The following is a 22,138-nucleotide window of genomic DNA, read 5'->3' as shown; positions in this document are numbered from 1 at the left end:
TTTTTTTTTTTTTTTTTTTTTTTTGTATTTTTAGTAGAGACGAGGTTTCATCATGTTGGCCAGGCTGGTTTCAAGCTCCTGACCTCAGGTGATCCACCCACCTTGGCGTTAGGATCACAAAGTGTTAGGATCACATGCATGAGCCACTGCGCCTGGCCTCATTTTTTACTATATATGCTCATCATATATATTACTGAAAATGAACAAAACAAAAAGGAAAAAAGGATAAGAAATTACTCCCTGAAGAATGAAAAAGGCAAAAAGATTAGCAGGAAATTCATCAAAGATATTAGGGGAACATTGTTTTTAGAATATTCCCAAAACTTCAGGATCAGATAGGATCCATGGTATGTATTTTAGCCAGGGCTGTGTAGTAATAACTCTGCCCTTTTGTTTCTTTGTGTGTTCAACTTATTCTTCTTATTTGCCTCTGTTCTACAGGTAACTCGGGACCAAATGAAGATGTTTATACAGCAGGAATTTAAGAAAGTTCAGAAAGTGATTGCCGATGAGGAGCAGAAGGCCCTTCATCTAGTGGACATCCAGGAGGCAATGGCCACAGCTCATGTGACTGAGATACTGGCAGACATCCAATCCCACATGGATAGGTTGATGACCCAGATGGCCCAAGCCAAGGAACAACTTGATACCTCTAATGAATCAGCTGAGCCAAAGGCAGAGGTAAAGGAAAAGCCCATAATGTTTAGTAGCAAGAGAAATAGGAGGAAACTGATGCCATATTTGTTAGACCCCATGTGGTCGCTGAACATGAATGAATTGAAATCTAGGTAGGGTGTAAGTGTTTCACATGGTGTATAAACCAGTATGGAAGAACTGGCCACTAGTTTACCCAGTGGCTGGGCCTACCAAATTATTTATCCATCATTATTTTAAGGCGTATAGTCAGTGGGGGCAGATACTAATCACAATTAAGGAAGGAAGCCAAAAATTACAACCAGAGAAGAGGGCAAGCAACAGACCCCAAGTTGTGAAATGAGCCTTTAAAGTCATCATAGACCTGAGCTGAATGAGAACAAATCATGAAGTAGAGCATAAAGCAGGCCAGAATGAAAGATTTTAGACTTACTTTATACATAGTGAAAAGGTATCTCAAGCTGGCTGTTATATGGAGTCAGCTTCATAAATTGGAGGCATAACTACTGGATTAAGAATGGCATGTGCACTAGGTCATTGTAAGATTTAAAAAAAAAATACTACGAATGAAAGACATGAGGTAAATGTTGAATCACTATACAAATGTTAGTTGTCATATTCATTGTTTTATAACAGGAATAAAAGGGTCTTCAGCATTTTGCCAAACAACATATTTAGGCATTTTGAATCTACTTTGAAAAAAATTATTTAAGGTAGCCATTAAAAAAAAAAAAATGCTGGGCTCAGTGGCTCACACTTTAATCCCAACACTTTGGGAGGCTGGGATGGAAGGATTGCTTGAGTCCAGGAGTTTGAGACCAGCCTGGGCAACATAGTGAGACCCTGTGTCTACAAAATAAGAATTAGCAGACGTGGTGTCACCTGCCTGTAGTCCCAGCTACTCAGGAGGCTGAGGTAGGAAGATTACTTGAGCCCCAGAGGTTGAGGCTGCAGTGAGTTGTGATTGTGCCATTCCACTCCACCCTGTGAGATGGAGTAAGATCCTGTCTCAAAAAAAAAAAATTATGTTTCAACCACTAGAGAGAGGCTACTATTAATCAGATTTCACAGCATTATGTTGACAATTCTAGTGAAAATAATGCCAGATAGGTTTAGGGTAGGTCCTTCTAGAAGAAAACCTAGGAGCATCCTGTGGACTTTCTAGGACTGTTGATTACTCAGCAAGCCCAGCCTTAACTGGAAGTCTTGCCTTGGCTCGAGAGAGCCTGGCCACAGAATAAACTGGCCAGTAGAAGAGCCAAAGTAAACCAGGAGGCAGGTATTTCCAAGCTATCCTGACAGAAAATGTAAGAAACCATTAAAAGGTGTCTGCTATACCTATCCAAGGCTTTTGATTAATTTTCATCAATGTGTGAAAAGAATAACTCTTCCTCTTTTCATTTTATTCTCCCCATAATTGAGAAATTATGTGCCTAAATAAGTTTCTAGATTGGCAAGAGAGCACTTTATATTCATCATTTCATTTAATCCTTATGTCAGCATTCATTAACTTCATTTTACAAATGGGATATTTGAGATGCAGAGAACTGCAGGGATACTAACCCAATGTCATTTAGTCAGTAGAAAATAGAGCCACAGTTTAGATTTAAGTCTGTCCTATTTCAGTGCCTGTGCTTTCCCCCTACTATATGACATATGCTAAGCATCCCATCTGTATCTGTGGGAAAAATGAGAAGAATCCATGTTCTGGACAGCTTTGCATACCTTTACAATGTCCAGATGGTCAGTTTGTGTCTTAATAAACAAAAGATTCAACTAGAGTTAATTCAAGGGATCAACAGCATAACTCTGTCCACAATTCCCATCAAGTTCGACCCCTTCATTTATTCTGTTTGTTGATTAGGTTGTTATTTGAAAACAAAAGTTTAATTTTGGCTGGGCATGGTGGCTCATGCCTGTAATCCCAGCACTTTGGGAGGCCGAGGTGGGTGGATCACCTGAGGTCAGGAGTTTAAGCCTGCCCTGGCCAACATGGTGAAACCCTGTCTGTACTAAAACTGCAAAAATTAGCTGGGTGTGGTGGCGAGCCCTTGTAGTCCCAGCTACTTGGGAGGCTGAGGCCGAAGAATCACTTGAACCCAGGAGGCAGAGGTTGTAGTGAGCCTAGACTGTGGCCACTGCAGCCCAGCCTGGGAGACAGAGCGACACTACATCTCAAAAACAAACAAAAAAAAGTTTAATTTTGAGGTTTATTCTTCTCTTTTATTTTCATTTTAATCTATGAATTTAGTCCTTCTCTGACCTTCGCTGTCCTTTAAGCACCTCAACGGTACTATGCTTGTTAACTCTGATGAAATTACTCTTAAAGGGATGCAAGAGCTGACAAGGCTTAAGGACCAGGTTACAGACAAAATGAGCTATTAAAAATAGAGATAGCGTTCAGCCACTAGAGTAGAGTGTTTACAAAGAGCTGTTATTATTTAATAGCCTCTTGTTCCAGTTAATCTGGTAAGTTATTGGTGAGAGCAAATATCCAGTACCTGTCTTTCACTCATCAGAGGAATTATGTTATTTTTATGGTGTAGAATTTATCAAAAATCACCTGCATTTTGAATTCAGCCAAAAGACCCCCCCAATATTTTATTATAAAAATTTTTAAACATACAGCACAGTTGAAAGGATTTTACAGATTATGCCTATGTACCTACCACCTAGATTCTCCTATTAACATTTTGCCATACTTGCTTCATTACATATTTAGTCATCTTTTCAACCTTCCACTCACCAATCTATTTTATTTTTGGCATATTTAAAGCAAATTGTACCTTCTGCTTCTGAGCATGATGGAGTAAACATATTCTGTTTTACTCCTTTCATTTATTACAGTAGAAATCTCTGGGCAAAAATACTGAAATCATCACCAAAAGACTCTTGCAGGTGGAGAAAAGATGGCATACTGATCAGGGACCTTGGGATTTGAGGGAATACAAGGCAGTGAATTCTCTGGGGTTTTCTTTACTTCCTGTATATCCTAGCCAGGTATCCTACAAACTGGAAACACTAATACACACAGACCAAAAAAAAAAAAAGGAAAAGAAAGAAAAAAACCAAGAAAGGCTTGCTTCGGGAGGCAAACATCATGAAAAAAGTGGCACTGCTCCTCAACCCCAATTGGCACTGCAGCAGTGGAGCCAGTGAGTGAAACTAACTCATTTTATATATGCCCTATGTTAATGAGGTATCTTTCTCTATGGAACCTGTGGGTGAAACTTTTGCTTCTACCTTTGGCCCTGCTCCTCTCAGTAATCAGTGGTACCCATCTCCCATGCATCTGTGGGTAGAACTCTGACTTCCAACCTACCCTGCAGTAATGGTACAGAGGAAGTAGTACCTCTTTGTTTTGGAGACTGTAGATAGAGCTCTAAGTCCTCCCTCTCACCCCTGCATTAACTAGGCTATGCACTTCCCCAGCTGAATCAGTTATTGGAATTTTATCTTTCACTCCTGCCTTGTAGTAATGATTTGGTTTCCCTCCTCCTCCCCAACTAGCTCTGCGAAGAATGTAGAATGGAGTCCTATCATCTGAGTGGGACAGACAAGAATAGCACTGTAGAGGCTTTATAAACTTAAGGTGACATGTGAACCATAGTTCACAGAAAGGATCCAGGACATGCATTCTGAATCTAAACAGGTTGACTGCTAAAATAGAAGATTTAAATAGGAACTAGATTTTTATAATACAACTCATCGTGTCCAGGATACAGACCAAAGAACCAATAAAAATCTCAATTCTGTAAGGCCGAGGCAAGAGGATCGTTTGAACCCAGGAGGTCGAGGCTGCAGCCATCTGTGTTTACACCACTGTACTCCAGTATGGGTGACAGTGCAAGATCCTGTCTTAAAAAATAAAATAAAATGAAAATCCCAATTCTAAGGAGAAAACAGAATTGATGTATGCCAACTCTAAGATGGCATAGATGTTGGAATTATCAGACAAAGATTTTAAACCTGCTATTGTAAGAATGTTTCAGTGAGCAATTACAAGCACTCTGGAAATAAATGAAAACCTCAATAAAGAAATAAAAATATTAAAAAGTACCAAATTAAAATTTTGGAACTGAAAAATATAGTAACTGACACCAAAAATTCACTGGATGGGCTCAATGGCAAATTGAAGGAAAGATCTGGTGAATTTGAAGATAGATTGATACTGATCAAATCTAAACAACAACAACAAACATGGAAAAATAATCGAACTGAGCTTCAGGGACTTATAGGACAATAATGAAAGATACATGACACCAGTGTCAAGGGGGGAAAAAGGAATGTGGAGCTGAAAAAATAGTTTGAAGTAATAGTATCTTAAAATGTCTAAAATTTGGCTGAAAGACATAAGCCTACAGATTTAAGAAGCAGAGTGAACCAAAGCAAGATAAACTAAGAAATTCATACCCAGACACATCAGAGTCAAACTTCTGAAAACTAACGGCAAAGAAAAAAAATCTTGAAAGCAGAGTAGCTAAAGAGAAATGACACATTAGCTCTGCAGAACAGCAGTATGAATGAACATATGTCTCCATTTATAAGTCAGTTTTTACATGCTCTCAGAAATGGTTCATGGTTTTTATTTAAAAGTATTAATGGCTTTTATTAAATTTATTCCTAGTTATTTAATATTTTCAATACTATTGAAAATAGAATTGTTTTTAAATTTTATTTTTCAGCTTATGTTAGTATATAAAAAATTGTTTTTTATATATTAACCTTATATCTTGTAACCTTGTCAGATTCACCTATTAGTTATAATAGTGGCTTTATAGATTCTTTAGGATTTTCTGTATCAGCAATTATGTCATCTACAAATAGAGACAGTTTTACTTCTTTGTTTCTAATCTTTATGCTTTTTATTTCTTCGTCTTGTCTTATTGCCATGGCTACAACCTCCAGTGCAATGTCTAACATAATTGGTAAAAGTGGACATCCTTGCCTTGTTCGTAACCTTAGAAGGAAGGGATTCAGTATGTTACTATTAAGTATGATGTTTTTTGTAGATGCCTTTTATCAGATTGAGGAAGTGCCTTTCTATAATGTGCTGAGGGCTTTTATACAAACTGATGTTGACTTTTGTGAGATACGTCTTCTGTATCTCTTGAAATGATCATATGCATTTTTTTTCACTATTCTATTGTAATGGTTAATCATGTTGGTTAATTTTACAATATTAACCAACCTTGCATTTCTGAGATAAACTCCCATTTGGCCATGATGTATAATCTGGATTCAGTTTTCTTATATTTTGTTCAGGAGTTTTGTGTCTTTGTTCATAAGGGATATTGGTCTGTATATTTTTATAATGCCATTGTCAGGTTTGGGTATTAGGGTTATGTTGGCCTCATAAAACAAACTGAGAAGTAGTCTCTTCTCCTTTATTTTTTTTCTCACTCTTTGTGGAATTTACTTACATCATTTTATAAAACTCTTCACTAAAGCTAAGTATTAAAAAATGGTGTGTCTTTATTTATATGTCATGTGAGCATTTTTATCTTTTGTCCAGTTTGGTAAGGAGAGTAGTGAGTTGCAATAAGCTAATATTGGGAAAAGTATGTTCAGATGGATAAACCATTAAAAATGATACATGCATATGATAACTATTTATTTTAAACTTGAAACATATATTCGTACTTTTTTTAATTCCAAGGCAAGGCCTTTGAAAATATGGGTTTGCTAATTAGAGTTAAATGTCATGTTTCTGGCTTAAACCACACCCATTTTGCACCATTTATAAGGTCCAATTTCAGACTCTGTAGTGAGGGTGATACCATTCAAAGCAAGCTGAATGCAGAATCTTAGTTCTTGTAACTTATTGTTTCTAGTATTTTGCTTGTGTTTCACCTACACCAAAATTGACAACAATTTTTAAGTAATTCATCTTTATCAGTACTGTGGATGCATTCAACTTAGTTTTTATGTGAGCAAGTTATCTCTCTTGCATTCACTTTTTGTTATTTAATTAAATGTGACATCATTACAAGTTCATATAAACAGCCTTGTTTGATTCTTGGTGAACAACATTTCCATTGGTAGAGGTAGAAATGGGAGGTTGCACAAGAGTGCAGTCTGCCCAATCAAGAGCATTTGTGATATCTTAATTAGGGATTTGAGAGCAGTGCTTAATCTAACAAGTCATTTAAATGGAAGTTGGTATTTAATAGACTGTCACTTCTGATATTCTCTGAAACCAGAATTTGCTCATAATAGGAGAAGAAATTAATCTTAAACCTTACCCATATCTTGAGTAATTATTTACTATGAGCCTTGTGCTGTGTTCGGTGCAGTGAATACAGAAATGAGCAAAATACAAGCTTCTATTCTCAAGGAGTTGAAATCCAAAGAGGGAGGCACTGTTTGATGTTGTCATTGTCAGTTTTCTTCTCTAAGTACTAGTGTAGAGTGGCAAACCCTACAGATGTGGGGGAAAGGAGGATTAACTTATTCAAGATGTTAGTGAAGAAGTGTCTGAGTAAGGCTTGATCTTAAAGGATAGATAGGAATTAGCTAGGTTTTTAGAATAGGGATGTACATTTCAGGTAGCAGGAACATCACATGCACATCTTTTACTAGCAAGATTAGCAATTCTCTCTGTGCCAGCCTATTCAAAACGGCCTTATAATTCATATGTGTGTGTATATTCTTGCTTTGTAACAGTGACCATTGTTTCTGAAAAGAAGCATACATCTATAAGCAGTAGAATTGGATGAACATATAGCAAAACTTTGTGTCCCATCTTTTCTGTCCTTCCCTACTCTCCCCTAGAAATGTTATTAATTAACAATTCAGGGAAAGTAAAAATAATGGCTGCCATTTGTTGAATGATTACAAGGTACTAGACACTTGCTTAGTTTTTATACAGATTTTCTCATTTATTTTAATCCATATGGTGACCCTTTGAGGTAAGAACTAGGATCTTTATGTGCAGATGGAGAAACTGAACCTTGGAGAAGTAAATTGCCAAAAGCTGCACTGTTGGGATTCATGAACCAGAATTTGAGACCATGTTTTTATATTATAACTGGGAAACCCTGTCTCTTAATCATTACACCAAAGTATGTGATCGTGAGGAGGACTTGCTCTAAATTGTGGGAGAAAGTTTAGATATTTTTTCCATAAAGTTCTCTTAGACAATTAGGGTTAAACATCCAAAAATCATGGAAAAATTTGTGTTGGGATTTAATTGTGTCATTCATAGTTATGTAACTAATATTAAATTTAAATTATATAACTTTTTAATGGATATATTATAGTTCCCATGAGACATACCAGATGATAAAAATGCGAAGAAATTATCTACTATCCCTATACCCTCCCTCTACCCACTCGCCCTACTTCCCTCTAGTTGGAGTGTGGATGATTAACGCCCTTCCCACTATTGCAGATGCTTAACAGTCTGCCAAAAATGCCCTTCTTATTCAACCTCAAATGGCTAGTCTGATTTAAATCACCTTTCTGGCTGCAGCTGTGCTTTACAGGCTTTCACCCTGGCAGTCTCCCTTTACCTCAGTCACGCTCAACCCCACATTGCCCTCAGTTCCAACCTTATACCACTCCCAGCACCCTGCCCAAAACACACACGTGCACATCCCCATTCTCCAGTTTCACAGAACTCAAGGTTCCTTGAACAAGACATTTTTAGAAACTTGCCTTTGCTCTTGCTAGTTCAGTGTCCTTCCCACTTTTCTCTGTTGTCATCCTGGGAAAATACTATTTATCCCTCAAAGTGGCAATATCAATGTTACCTTCTGCATGTGAAGCTTTTCCCACCTTCTCCAGCAGAGGCAGTGTTCATAACTTCCCTGTTGATTCTCATATTATTCTGTTTATGTCTTTGGTATTGTTCATAACACATTTACTAATAGTTCATTTTCTTTCTGCCTGTTTCTCGTACTCCTGATTCGAAAATCCTAGAAGGTTAGAGCATTATGGGTGATTGTTTTTCCTTAGTTAGCATATACATAGTAGCTTCTTAATGAATCTTACTGAGTTGTTACTGATACTGATAAATAGCCTTTATTAAATACATCCTGTGTCACAGACACTGTGTTTGATGATTATAAGCATTATTGCATTTAATCCTCATACTTATGATACAGAGACAGTTATTACCTCATTTTACAAATTAGGAAATTGAAGTTAAGAAAGGCAAAATAACAAGAGTAGGCTAATACAGCAGTAAAGTGACAGGGTTAAGACTTGAACCCAGAACATCTGACTTGAGAGCTCATTCTGCCTTATACCAGTAGGAACCATTTATTCATTCATTCATTCGTTCTCCAAGGAGTACAACCAGAATGTACATTCTCTATTAAGACTACCCCTGAATGGCTAAAAAGAAGGATATAAAAGATATGCTGACACTAAAAGGATGAGTGAGGTCCCTTGGGAAAGGCTTGAGAGTTATTTGAAAAATCTCATTTGATCACAGAAGGAAGCTCAAAGGAATCTGCTGTGATCACTTCTGATAAAGTTAGGTTGAGAGAATGCCATACCTGGAAAAATAATGTTCACACATTGTTTTTGAGAAGTGGACAAGAAAAAGAGAAGAGCCATTGTTTGGTGGAAGAATGATACGGATCATCAAATGCCAGAACTAACCACTTACAGAGGAGAAGACCAAAGTCCAGATTAATTAATGTTTGCCCAAGGACACATAACTAATAAGTAACAGAGCTTGGACTAGAATCCCAATTTCCTGAGTCCCAGTTCAATGCCCTTTATACCACAGTGTTCTTTACATTAGAATTGCAGTGTTCATGTTTGATGAAAAATGCTAGAACAAGGCAGAAATGAGTCTTTGAAGGAAACAGCTTGATGCTTTTGGAACTGGCTAGCTTTTGCCTAAGACCTGCCTCTATTTTGGGTTTCTCACTTTGCTAAGAACTAAATACTGCCAGCCATACAAATAAAAAGGCAAGGCTATTATTTAGGCCTCCTAGGTCTGTGCATTCATTTCTCTGCTCTGCTTGTCAGGGCAAATTATCAGTTCATCTCCACTGGGCAGTTTGAACATAGGATTATATTAGCTCTTGTCTTATACTTTAGATGTCTGTTGGTTTGTCTCTGTTACAATAAATGTATAGTACATGCATTCAGGTTGGGAGAGGGGAGGGAAAAGAAGGAAATCTGACTCTCTCTGTAACAACAGTGATTTCTAATACTGTTTCTTTCTGTTTGTCTTTCAGGGCGATGAGGAAGGACCCAGGTAAGATCACATTATTGTTGCTTGTCTTTTCTCATAATTGAAATAGAGTGACATTTGTGGCCTTTAGTGCTCCATGAAATATGGACAGCCAAGGAATAGCACAGAGAAGGGATCTCTATCTTAAGCCTAGGATTTGAAGATCTTGTTTTGTAAGACTCCCATCTTCCTCTCATCTGTGTCATTTCCTGCCTGTAACTTTCAGATAAAGGTAGACTTTAAGGTATATAATGACAGTAACTTTGCTGTATTCTTTTGTACATTCAGAATACCTTGTTAAGAAGAATAGGCACTACATTTAAATGGTAATGTAGTATCATTATGGTAATGGTAATGGTATCAGGTGGACTGACTAGATAAATTTTTGTAGTGTTCTTTCTTGATTGGAATTGGATTGATTTTTTTAATGGCCTGTAGATCTAGTATTCTTTATTTCTGACCTATAATATCTTTGTGTCTGACCCAAGACACCTATATGATGAATCCTAGGGTACAGGTATACAAAACTTTGTTTAGGAAAAAAATGTTCTTTGTGCTTCTGTATTGCCACAGTTGAATACAGTGCATTTTATTATTGTCTCAGCCTTGCAGTGAACCTGGACTGTGGTTTACTTACCCTTCCTGTCATTCTCCTTAAGCAGTGAAAACAGACTCCAGGAAAAGCTACAACTGTGTCATCAACACATTTGAGGCATATTTGTACAAAGTAAAATGCAATGTCCACATGGGTCCCATCTGTCACATAGAATCAAGGGTTGTTAAGGCTGGGAAGTATCAGAATAGTCATCCAGGCCACTGCTATTCAAACTGTATTTTTAGCAGAAGCACCCTTTTTTCAAGTGGACTTTAAGCAGAACCTCAATGTGTGAAAAACAATTTTTTTCTGGTTAAAGTTGGGGCAGTATTCATTGAACCTTCTCTCTTCATCACAATATACCCTGAGGAGCTTCTGCAGAGACCTAGGGTTCCTCAGAACTCAGTTTGAAAATCACTATCAAGTCCCTCATTAAAAGAAGCTAAATGAATTGTCAAAGGTTACCTTACTGGAATCAGGATTTGACCCTTCTTTGTTATTTTGTTTGTTTGTGTGTTTGCTTTTTACAAACCAACAAAAACAGTTTCCTCTCTTTTTTTGTTTTCCCTCCCCATATCCTGAGCCTCTTTCTTAGCACCAAATGTTGTCCCACATCTGCATCTCTTGGTGTGTTCTTCCCTTGGAAATTATAGTTTTTAACATCTGCTCTGGAACAACAAGATCTTGTCTGTCTCCTTGTCTGCTATGGCTAAAGCCACAGGCACCCAACTTTAAAAGACATAGGCACCTTGCTTTAAACCTACAGGGTTTCAGGGAACCACTTCAGACTCCATCTTTCAACCATTCTCAGGAACAGGCTCTTCTGTGTTGTGGTACTTTTCCTTCCTTCCTCACTCTTCACTCCCTTCCTTTTGCTCATTTAACGTGTATTCGTGACCTACCGTGTGTCTGGCACTGTGCTACATCCTGAATATATCATGGTGACTAAAGCAGGCATAGTTCCTACTCTCGTAGATCCTAAGTGTAGTGGAAGAGGCGAACATGTAACTGGGCAATTATACCGTAGGGAATGTGTTCTGATAAGTTTAGGCTATTTTAGGAAGGGCTCCTAAGTTAGTCTTGGAGGATAAGGGGAGGCTTACCAGAAAAGGGTTTATATAAACAGAGATCTGAAAGGTTGGAGCAGGGGTTGGTTGTTCTAGGTAAACAAATTGTGTGCCAGTTCCAGACAAGAGAGGAGTGGAAGAAAGACAACAGAGCCCAGATCATTTAGGGCCTTGTAGACCTTCTTAAGGCATTTGAGCACTATACTGAAGGCAATGGGAAGCTGTTAAAGAATTTTAAACAGGAATTAATGAACAGATTTGCATTTTAGAAGTGTCTCCTACCTACGGAATGGAAAATGAATTGGAGGTGGACCAAGATCCTGGGAGACTTCCAGGCACAGTGACGCACATCTATAATTCCAGCTACTCAGAAGGCTGAGGTGGGAAGATTGCTTGAACCCAAGAGTTCAAGAGCAGCCTGGGCAATATTATGAGACTCTGTCTCTAAAAATACGTAAATAAAAAATAAATGTTAAAAATTGAGGCCGGGCACAGTGGCTCATGCCTGTAGTCCCAGGACTTTAGGAGGCGTGACAGGTGGATCACCTGAGGTCAGGAATTTGAGACCAGCCTGACCAACATGGTGAAACCCTATCTTTACCAAAAATACAAAAATTAGCCAGGCATGGTGGTGCACACCTGTAATCCCAGTTACTCGGGAGGCTAAGGCAGGAGAATTGCCTGAACCTGGGAGGCAGAGGTTGCAGTGAGCCAGGATCGTGCCATTGCATTCCAGCCTGGGCAACAAGAGCCAGACTCAAAAAACCAAAAAATTGAAAAATAAGAAAAGAGCCTGGGAGACTAGTTAGACTAGGTTATCAGTGATGGGAGCCTAATCAATATCTTCTAGTTATTGGTTAGGTTTTTATCATTTTGCACAGACCTTTGGTTTAGATGCACGTTAACCTATCTCCTTGGCCCTCCACCTTTTCTCTCAAGATTAGCTCTAACTCCTTAAAATCCAGTCCAGTCAGAGCCCTAGACTTACTTTCCCAGAAAAAGAGTTCAAACAAGACCATGATAAAGAAAATACCTTGGCAGAGGTAATGTGCAGGCTCCACAGGATAGCAGTGGCATTTGTGTCTTGGGAGAGCTGGATTAGGATGAACACACTCATCTTTATAGTCACATGCCAGAGGCACATTGATTAGAAGAATACAGGGACCGTATGAAGATATTAACTCCCTTTAAATATACTGTTCAGTGTGAGATTCTGGCTTTAGAGTTTAATTGCGGATACCTTTGTATCATTTTGACAAGATAATGGAAAGGCATAGAGTTTCTTTACTTGCAACCAAGATGTCAGGCCATCTCCTTCGAGCCAGGCTGCTATGGAGGTCTCAGCAAGGAGTTCACTGGACTAGGACTTGACAGACACTTTTTGGTATAATAAGTACTTGAAGTGCATGTTCTGATTTGTCAGAAAGAAGAAGGAGTCGTCAAATTTTCTTTTTTAACCTTTAAATTCCTATTTGTTGGTGCAATTCACTTTATTTGTATTGAGCTACCATTTGGCTCAATTTATTCTGATTAACCCTTCAGGGCAAATTGCCTTTGATCTGAATTTTTCTCATTTATGATATATACTTTACCATTTCAACAAGCCAAATATAGTTTTGTTCCAAAGCCTTCTATATTGCTGACAGTACTAAATGAGAATTTGATGTATAAGGAAGGCAGAAAGGAAGTGTGGGAGTCCCTACACAAGGGATGGATGAGAAATGAAGCCGGAGACACTGAGTTCCAGTTCTGCTTGGATCATTATGCCTGTGTCTCCTTTGCTAGTGTTCTTTTCACACAGCCACTTCTCCACTGTCTACATGAAGTCCAGAGAGAATTAGATTCTAACTAGTCTCCATGGTGGAAGGAAAAAAGAAATTCCTGTCCTATGGAAACATATTTGTCTATAATGGATCTTCCTCCCTTTCTACTAGCTGGAGTGTCTTGCCTTTTTTCCTTTTTCTGTTTTGATTTCCCAAGCTGTTTGATATGAGGGGACCAAATGTTGTGCTTTTAGTCATGTCTGTTCCTTGCCCTGAATTTCATTGTGCAGTTATTCTGCTAATTTACCACAATCATAATCGTAGCTACATTTATTGACAGTTCATTATGTCCAAAGTGCTTTATATATATTCTAATTCAATCTGCATGCAAACCTCATGATGTAGTTATTAGCCCACTTGTCAAATGAAGAAATTAATGCTTTGAGAGATTAATTTGCCTTAGATCACATGGCTAGTAAGTGGCAGAACTATGACTTGAATCTAGTCTGGCTTCAGAGCTTAACCACCAGGTGCTCTCAGCCACCATTTGGACTGTCTTCAAAATGGCAGCATGCTTCTCTCTGTGACCCTATACAAAAGCCAAGAGGATTCACACACAGTCCTCAGAATATCACTTTAGTCTCGTTCCTCTAACCTGGGAGTTCTTCTGTTGCTTTGACATTGAATTGCTGTGGCCCCTGTTTTCTGCAGGTTGCTTCCCCTTCTCAGCCTCTGTCATTATAAAGGTAATGTCTTTGTCTCATTCTCACACAGTATCCTCTGAGGGTTAGAAAAAGGGGTGCTCCCTGGGGAGCAGCGAACTAAGCCTGCCTTTGACTCCACAGAATAGCTGCCTGTTGCCTCTCAAACTGGTATGTTACTCCTCAGATCCATGATACGCAGTCATATAGCTGTCAAGAATTCTTGGAGGACATGGAGAAACAAAAGTCTTAATATATAGAACATGTGTATTAACTGTTGTGGAGTCATCGTTTAAAAGAGTGTCTTTGACTTTGGGAGACTGAAGTGGGCGGATCACGAGGTCAGGAGATCGAGACCATCCTGGCCAACATGGTAAAACCCTGTCTCTATGAAAAATACAAAAATTAGCTGGGCGTGGTGGCGTGTGCCTGTAATCCCAGCTACTTGGGAGGCTGAGGCAGGAGACTCACTTGAGCCAGGGAGTCAGAGGTTGCAGTGAGCCGAGATCGTGCCACTGCAATCCAGCCTGGCGACAGAGCGAAACTCCGTCTGAAAAAAAAAAAAAAAAAAAGAGTGCCTTTAAAGACCAGAGTGATTTTTTTTTTTGCCCTAAGCAGAAAAGCAATTTACACTTTTGGCAGCAATTTTCTGTCTTTGTGCTATTATGAGAGATTTTGTGTTCACTCCCTCACAGATTGACTCCTTCTCTACTCCTGCTGGAGCCTGCTGAGAAGTAATATATATCCTAGGAGAGGGGGTGGCAATGGGATCTGTTGGCGTAAAAGCTATTGTGTAGTGGGAGGAAGTCAGAGAGGGAAAAGACCCTTAAACTCTTGTGCTTAGAGGAGAAGGAGGAAGATCAGGATTAGATTTTGATTTGCTATTGAGGTTTTCTGTAATTTTTTTTTAACCTAAGAGGAAAATGGCTTTTTAATAGTAACAGCCACACTTGGAACTTCTGTAGAATTTTTCATCTTCAAAGCTGGCTGTTATTCAGGCAAAAAGCTCCTGCTGAGATCAGTGTGAATCTGACCCATACTGATTCTGTGATCAAACAGGAAGCGTATTCTGAAGGAGTAGGAGCCGAAGGAGAGTCAGCAGACTTAGCTTCTATTTGTGTTTCTGTCTGTGACTGTGTGACCTTGGGCAAGTCATTTAACCTCCTTGTACTCTATTTTTAGTTTTCTGTAAATACTATCCTCACCCCTCTCCACTCTTCCTCCACCTAGTTTTGGGGCCATCCTTGGGAGAAGGAATACAAGTCTTTTATCAAATATGGAGTGGAAACAACCTGCTTACAGATTCTATAATTTGGTGGATTTTTTTTTCTCAATTTTGTTTCTTAAAAATTATCTTGGGTCTGTATTCTAGGTACTCTTTTTGCCCCTCTAAATGAATAACCATATGTTCTTAGATATGGCATTTCTCTTTCTGTTTAGGTTGGAGAGATAAAAGAAGACTAAGTTAGTGATACGCTTACGTTTCTTTTGTCTTCTGATTGCAAATTTGTAGTTTGGTTGTTGCATTGTCTTCATTGCAGGAAGTCTGTCTGAAAGCTGAAGAAAATGGCTGTGATACTTGTGACATGGAATGGAACTATCAGGGCTGCTTATTATGCAGAGTGGGGTGCCAATATTTTAAGCTGGCCTTCAGCTTACAGAGTCTCTTAATTGTCACATTTGCCTGTTACGGAACCTGAGCTGACCTTATTTTTCCGTGTTGATAAGGATTGTTTATCCCTTACTTAAGTCAGGTGAAAGTTGAAGCCATACTATGCATTGTGCTGCCTGTCTATACCCAAAGCATACCTCCTTGCTAAAATAATTGATTCAGAAATTTGCCTGTAAGAGTCACAACTTTATTTTGTGCATGTTAGTATATTAACCAGAGATTCCATTCACAGCTGGAAGATTCAGCTGAAGTGCTTCTAGCTTATTGCATCTGCCTCCAACTGGAAATGTTGACTAGAAGCAGCCTATGTTTTTAACATACATCTACCTACTTCATAATGCTAAGAAAAAAGGTTCCAAGAGGAAGGGGCATTGATGTCATTTTGCATGCTATTGTTTAACTCTAATCAACTTGTTTGCCATCCAGTACAGTAGGTATGATGCTTGGCAGGCTAACCTTATTTATATATTTGGCCTCAGAACTTAATCAGGATAACATTTCCCACTAGGAGCTCTATTCGCTAACCTCTCAAACAAGAAAGATTGCAGAGGAATTATTTCTTTCAGACATCTTAGAGCGCCTAATGCCAGGACCTCTGCTAGGCCTCAGGGATATGAAGATGACTGACTTTGTTCCTGCATTTAAAGATCTCAAAATCTAGTTTGAAAGAGAGCTAAATAAACCATTTTAATTTTATTTATTTGTTTATTTATTTATTTATTGAAACAGGGACTTGCTCTGTCACCTAGGCTAGAGTGTAATAGTACAATCACAGCTCACTGCAGCCTCAACCTCCCTGGCTTAAGCGATCCTCCCAACTCAGCCTCCCACCCCCATCAGCGAGTAGCTGGGAGAATAGGTTCATGCCACCATGCCTGGCTAAATTTTTTATTTTTTGTAGAGATGAGGCCTCACTTTGTTCCCCAGGCTGGTTTTGAACTACTAGGGTCAAGTGATCCTCCTGCTTCAGCCTCCCAAAGTGCTGAGAATATAGGAATGAGCCACCACATCTAGCCAACAATTTAAATTTTATATTTAAGTGCAGTATAATAATTATTATGATAAATTATAAAGAAGCATTGAGTGCCAGCTATATGTGAGGAAGTATTTTAAACATTTACATATATTATCTACTTCTCACAACAGTCCTAATAAATGGTTAATATATTATTTTTATTTCTCATTTGAATGAAAAAACTGAGTCACAGAGAAGTTATATACTCATGAGGTCACACAGCTAAAAAGTGGTAGAGCCAGCATTCAGACTCAAGTAGTCTGACTCCAGACTGCAAGCTCTTAACTACTGCAGTATAATGATTCTCTGAAAAAAATGCTGGTTGTAGAGTAAGTTCCAACTAACTCAGGATAAAGAATCAGAAAATATAGTGTTTCTTCTGGACCTTGACAAATGGATAGGTCTAGGCTTCTTCAGATGGAAAAAACAGGAAAGCAGTCTAAGCAAAGAGGTAAGTATAAAGGCTCAAGGAGTGAAAACACATGTGCTGTGTGGGGAATGGTGAATAACTGCATGACTGGCCCGGGGCAGGAGACGAGACTAGAAGGTGGGTTGAGTCCAGCTTGTAAAGGGTGAGGTGTACCATGTTGAGGCACCAAAAGTTGTTACTGTTTTCTGTTACACTTTATCTCTTGATTACAGCATTGCCCCCTTATAGAAGAAATGGACAGACTTCTGAATCTTGCGGGTTTCTTCCTCTAGTAACATCTTATGATTTGTTATGGGTAAATTGCTTTCTTTACATTTTTGTTTCCCCATAAAAATCTCACATCTTATTATACTTAAAGGACAAATATGTTTAGAAGCATTTAAAGTATTCCCCTTTTGGGCTTTGTTCTTTTAGATGGAAAACTAAGCAACCGAGGTAAAGTAGTTGTAGAAGGGAATTGTCTATTTGATTTGTGTCAGTTTTGATAGCTTCTGCCTTCCTCTAATTTATTCTTTCTTTTCTTTTCTTTCCAACAACACCACGTTTATTACATAAAAGACTGACATTCTGTTCCATCATTGTCATCATCACTAATGTTCGTGACCCACTAAAATGATTTCCCATCTCATCAGTGGGTTATAATCCATGGTTTGAAAAACACTGGAGCACATTTTATGCTAATCTGCCATGGATACAGGGTTACCACTGTCCATGATACCTTGGCGTGAACTAGAAGAAGGTGCCCCTTCCTCAAGATGTCTAATTCCATCTGCCAAAAAATTGTCATAATGTGCTGACTTTGTTACAGTAAAATACTGTCATATGCCAGATAATGGTTAAAAATAAGTAAAACTTGATGTCAACATTATGAATGGTGTCCCCAATAAATAATTACGTTGTAAGCACCCTATGCACAACTGTACCTATTTGCCCTGGTGGACACTAAACCAGATGACAAAACAGATTGGAGTTGTTTGTTCAATGGATTATCTCAGAGTACCTGTATATCAGGGATTTGTGACAGCTGTTTTGCCTTCTTAGGGCCTTCTGCTCATTTCCCAATTAGAATAGCCAGATAAAATACAGAACACCCATTTTAACTGGAATTTATATAAACAACAAAAAAATTAGTATAAGTATGTGCTACACAATATTTGGAAGACACTCATGCTAAAAAAAATTCATTATATATTTCAGAATTGCTAAAAGAGCATTATCTTAAATGTCCTTAACACAAAAAATAAGTATGTGAAGTCATGGATGTATTAACTAGCTTAACTAATGTAATTGTTCCACAATATTTACATATATCAAAAGATCACATTATATCCTATAAATATATACAATTATTATTTGTCAGTAACATTAAAAATTAAATATTTAAAAACATTCACTGTTATCTGAAATTTAAATTTAACTGGGCACCCTGTATTTTTTTTTTATTTATTTCTTCAATGTTTAAGTTCAGGGGTACGTGTGCAGGATGTGCAGGTTTGTTACATAGGTAAACATTTGCCATGCCGGTTTGCTGCACACATGGTCCTATCACTTAGATATTAAGCCCAGCATCCATTAGCTGTTCTTCCTGATGCTCTTCTTCCTCCCACCGCCAACCCTCTGACAGGCCCCAGTTTGTGGTGTTCCCCCCATGGGTCCATGTGTTCTCATCATTCAGGTAGCACTTATAAGTGAGAATGTGCAGTGTTTGGTTTTCTGTTCCTATGTTAGTTTCCTGAGGATAACAGCTTCCAACTCCTTCCATGCCCCTGAAAAGGACATGATCTCATTTCTTTCTGTGGCTACATAGTATTCCATGGTGTATATGTACTACATTTTCTTTATCCAGTCTATCATTGATGGGCATTTGGGTTGATTCCATGTCTTTACTATTAGTGAAGATGGCTGCAATGAATATATGCATGCATGTATCTTTAAAATAGAATGATTTATATTCCTTTGGGTATATACCCAATAATGGGATTGCTGGGTCAAATGGTATTTCTGGTTCTAGGTCTTTGAGGAATCACCACACTGTCATCCACAGTGGTTGAAGTAATTTACACTCCCACCAACAGGTTGTTTTCTACACCTTGCCAGAATCTGTTACTCTGGCTGGCGTCAGATGGTATCTCATTGTAATTTTGATTTGCTTTTACTTTAATGATCAGTGGTGTTGAGCTTTTTTATGTTTGTTGGCTGCATGTATGTCTTCTTTGGAAAAGTGCGTATTCATGCCCACTTTTGAATGGGGTTGTTTGTTTTTTTTCTTGTAAATTTGTTTAAGTTCCATGTAGACTCTAGATATTAGGCCTTTGTCAGATGGATAGATTGGAAAAATTTCCTCCCATCTTCCTCTAATTTAAAGTCAGGTTTGGAAAGCACAGCAAGTCCTCACTTAACATCGTTCATAGGTGCTTGGAAACAGCAGCTTTAAGTGAAATGATGCATAACAAAACCAATTTTACCATAGACTAGTTGATATAAATAAGAGTTAATAAAGATTTAAGAAAGATTAATAAAACAAGCAAGGTAATTATTTACCCCATTATTACAGTTCAGAGTCATGTGTGGCTGGAGCAGCTCAGGGCAGAAGGTGGAAACCTGCCCTGGCCAGGATGCCATTTCCTTGCAGGGTGCCCTCACACCCACATTCACTCAGACTATGACAATTTAGACACACCTGTTCACCTAAGGTGTACATCTTTGAGATGTGATTGGAAACCAGAGTACCTGGAGAAAACCCACGCAGACATGGGGAGAAAGTACAAACTCCACACACAGTGGCCCGGGCTGGGAATCTGCCCCCCTCCCCACTTCCCTTTTTCCCCTCATGAACATTATTTAAAAAAATATTGAATGAAATGACTCTATTCAAGGACCTGCTGTAGTTTAGTTCCTTCTAAATTAATGGAGAAAAGCAGTATTAAAGCACCATCTTCCAAATAGATTTAAGGATTTAGAGGTTTTCCTTAAAAGGTAATCTAACAATTAAGTTGATGTGAAGGAATGCCACATTGGTCCCTGAGTTAGATCCAATGCTGAGGAATCTAGCTGCAGCCTAATTATCTTCTTCCTTATTTGTCTTCATAGCTATTTTGGACTAGCACTAAGCAGAGTGGAATTTAGGAAGTCACACAACTTCAGTCTGTGTTTTAAGAATAACTAAATTTGATGTCCTTGGTTATGCCTCCCTCACCTGTGGACAGCCACAGCAAAATTGTTGTTGGTGGTGTCTTTTTCATTTTAGGAGAAACCTGCTGGTCTTGAGTATCTTGTCACATTTTTTCCCAGTGAGAGGCAGGCAAGAGGTCAGTGATTCCATTTTCCCAACAGCTTCCAAGGGTCCTTCCTTTTTTTTTTTTTTTTTTTTTTTTTTTTTTTTTTTTTGAGCTCTGTGTCACCGAATTGTAGTCACCTCTTTATCCAGAAGCTGAAACAGCAGGTGTCTGTAACTCATGCTGGCACCTCATGCTGGTTGAGTTTTTTGTTTGTTTATTTTCTTTCCAAGATGATGTGAAGTTCAGAGTCGATGAGTGCAGATTTTCTTAAAATTAGAACTGCAGGGAGGTGGCTTCAGAACTTTAAGAAAGGTAGCCAAAGGCTGAGTTAAAACTGGAGTACCCTAAATGGTGAGGTTTTACCATGAGGCAAATTCATGTGCCTGTACTTGTTTGGACCCAGGACCTAAATATGAGTGGTTGCAGGTTCATAAAATACATACTTTCTTGTCTATAAGCAGGGGGTTCCGCGAAGAAAAACATTTTCTTATAAAAATGCCTCATTCCTTCTTAGCACCACTACCAGTTGTTCCCTGTAGGTTTGCAATGTGGTTGTAAAATGGAAAAGCATTTTGTTTTCTTGGTGAGTACATGTCTTACCCTCTGGTTTCATCATTTCTATTTAGAAATTGAGCATGAGAAAAACAGTGCAAAGAGGGAGGAGCTGACAGAGTTGCAGCAAAAGCAGAGAAAGAGGCATTTCTTAGCTGCTAGATGCATCTTGGTCTGGATACTTTGGGACAGCTGCCATTTTCTCCCACCTGTACAGGTATTATTGTCTCTCATACAAGGACTAGTTAAAACTCACTAAGCTGCCAACTTTTCCCTAACTTTCAGGATTGTCCAGGGTTAATAGTTATCCAGCAATAATACCTGCCTATGTATCGAACATTAAGTAGGAGCTAGATCTACATATATAATTTCAAAGTTTTGAAACAACTCCATGAGGACAGGTATTCTAATCCCATTTTTGTTTGTGTATGTGAAGACATTGATGTTATAAGAAGTTAAGTGACTAAGCCGTGATCACACAGTTAGAAAGTGACTCAACCAGGATTAGAACCCAGATCTATCAGGATTAAAATTCTGTGCTTCTAACTATTATACTGTACTGCCTTTGTCAGAAGATGGAAGATTGAGATCTTCCAACCTCATGGTCAGGAAAAAGTAAAGCTGATGGATGGAATTATTTGCCTACAGGGATTTGGTAGTTTTATGAGAACATTTTTTCATTTTCTTTTTGAATGTCAACAAGCAGTTTGTCTGAGAAGAAAGTTGAGGTGGGGCTTGCCAGGAAAGTGCCTAAGGTGGAATGAACAGAAACTTCTCTCCCCAGACAGGTAAACACTAGTTTACTCACTGGCTTTTGTGAAGCCAGCAACTGCCATTGCCTCTTCTGAAAGAGCCACTGTTCACCAAGTGGCAGGTGCAGGCCAACTGTTACCATGGCAACAGCAGGAGAGGCAAGCAGTTTAATTCCAGAACTGATAATTAACTGGGGGGTATGGTGTGGGGTGGGGAGAAAAATGGGGGGATAATTGCTGCAGAAGGGAAAACTTAGCAATTACCAGCAAGTTGCATAAATGAAAAGGCCAGGCACAGATGCTCCAGCCCAGCATGCTCCTAGCTTTCAGCACTCATTCCCTCAGGTTAGGAATTTTTGATACACTAAAGTGAAGGGTTGAATCCCTAGCCAACCAAGTCTTTTTAAGGAATCACCTGAGGAAAGAAGATTGTCACGTAGGCTGTGAAAAGAAATACAGGGGGCCA

General features: G+C 38.6%; 1 protein-coding gene across 4 annotated transcripts in view; it reads left to right on the top strand.

Annotated features, from left to right (window-relative positions):
* The window catches only part of TRIM44 (tripartite motif containing 44), a 198,634-nt gene that overhangs the window by 59,734 nt on the left and 116,762 nt on the right, over positions 1-22,138 (top strand). For 3 of the 4 annotated variants that reach the window (XR_283882.5, XM_065528322.1, XM_005578182.4), the window contains exons 3-4: positions 442-681; positions 9,852-9,871. Coding sequence is in view for 3 of the 4 variants with exons in the window: in XM_065528322.1 (XP_065384394.1) it covers positions 442-681; positions 9,852-9,871 (260 nt within the window). In the remaining variant the exon portion in view is untranslated. Of the gene's footprint in view, positions 1-441; positions 1,996-9,851; positions 9,872-22,138 lie in introns of those variants that run through there. The other variant, XM_074013959.1, reaches the window with a different exon arrangement.

Source organism: Macaca fascicularis, chromosome 14 (assembly GCF_037993035.2).
Source record: "Macaca fascicularis isolate 582-1 chromosome 14, T2T-MFA8v1.1".
Lineage (NCBI taxonomy): Eukaryota > Metazoa > Chordata > Mammalia > Primates > Cercopithecidae > Macaca > Macaca fascicularis.
This window is presented reverse-complemented; position numbering and strand designations above follow the sequence as displayed.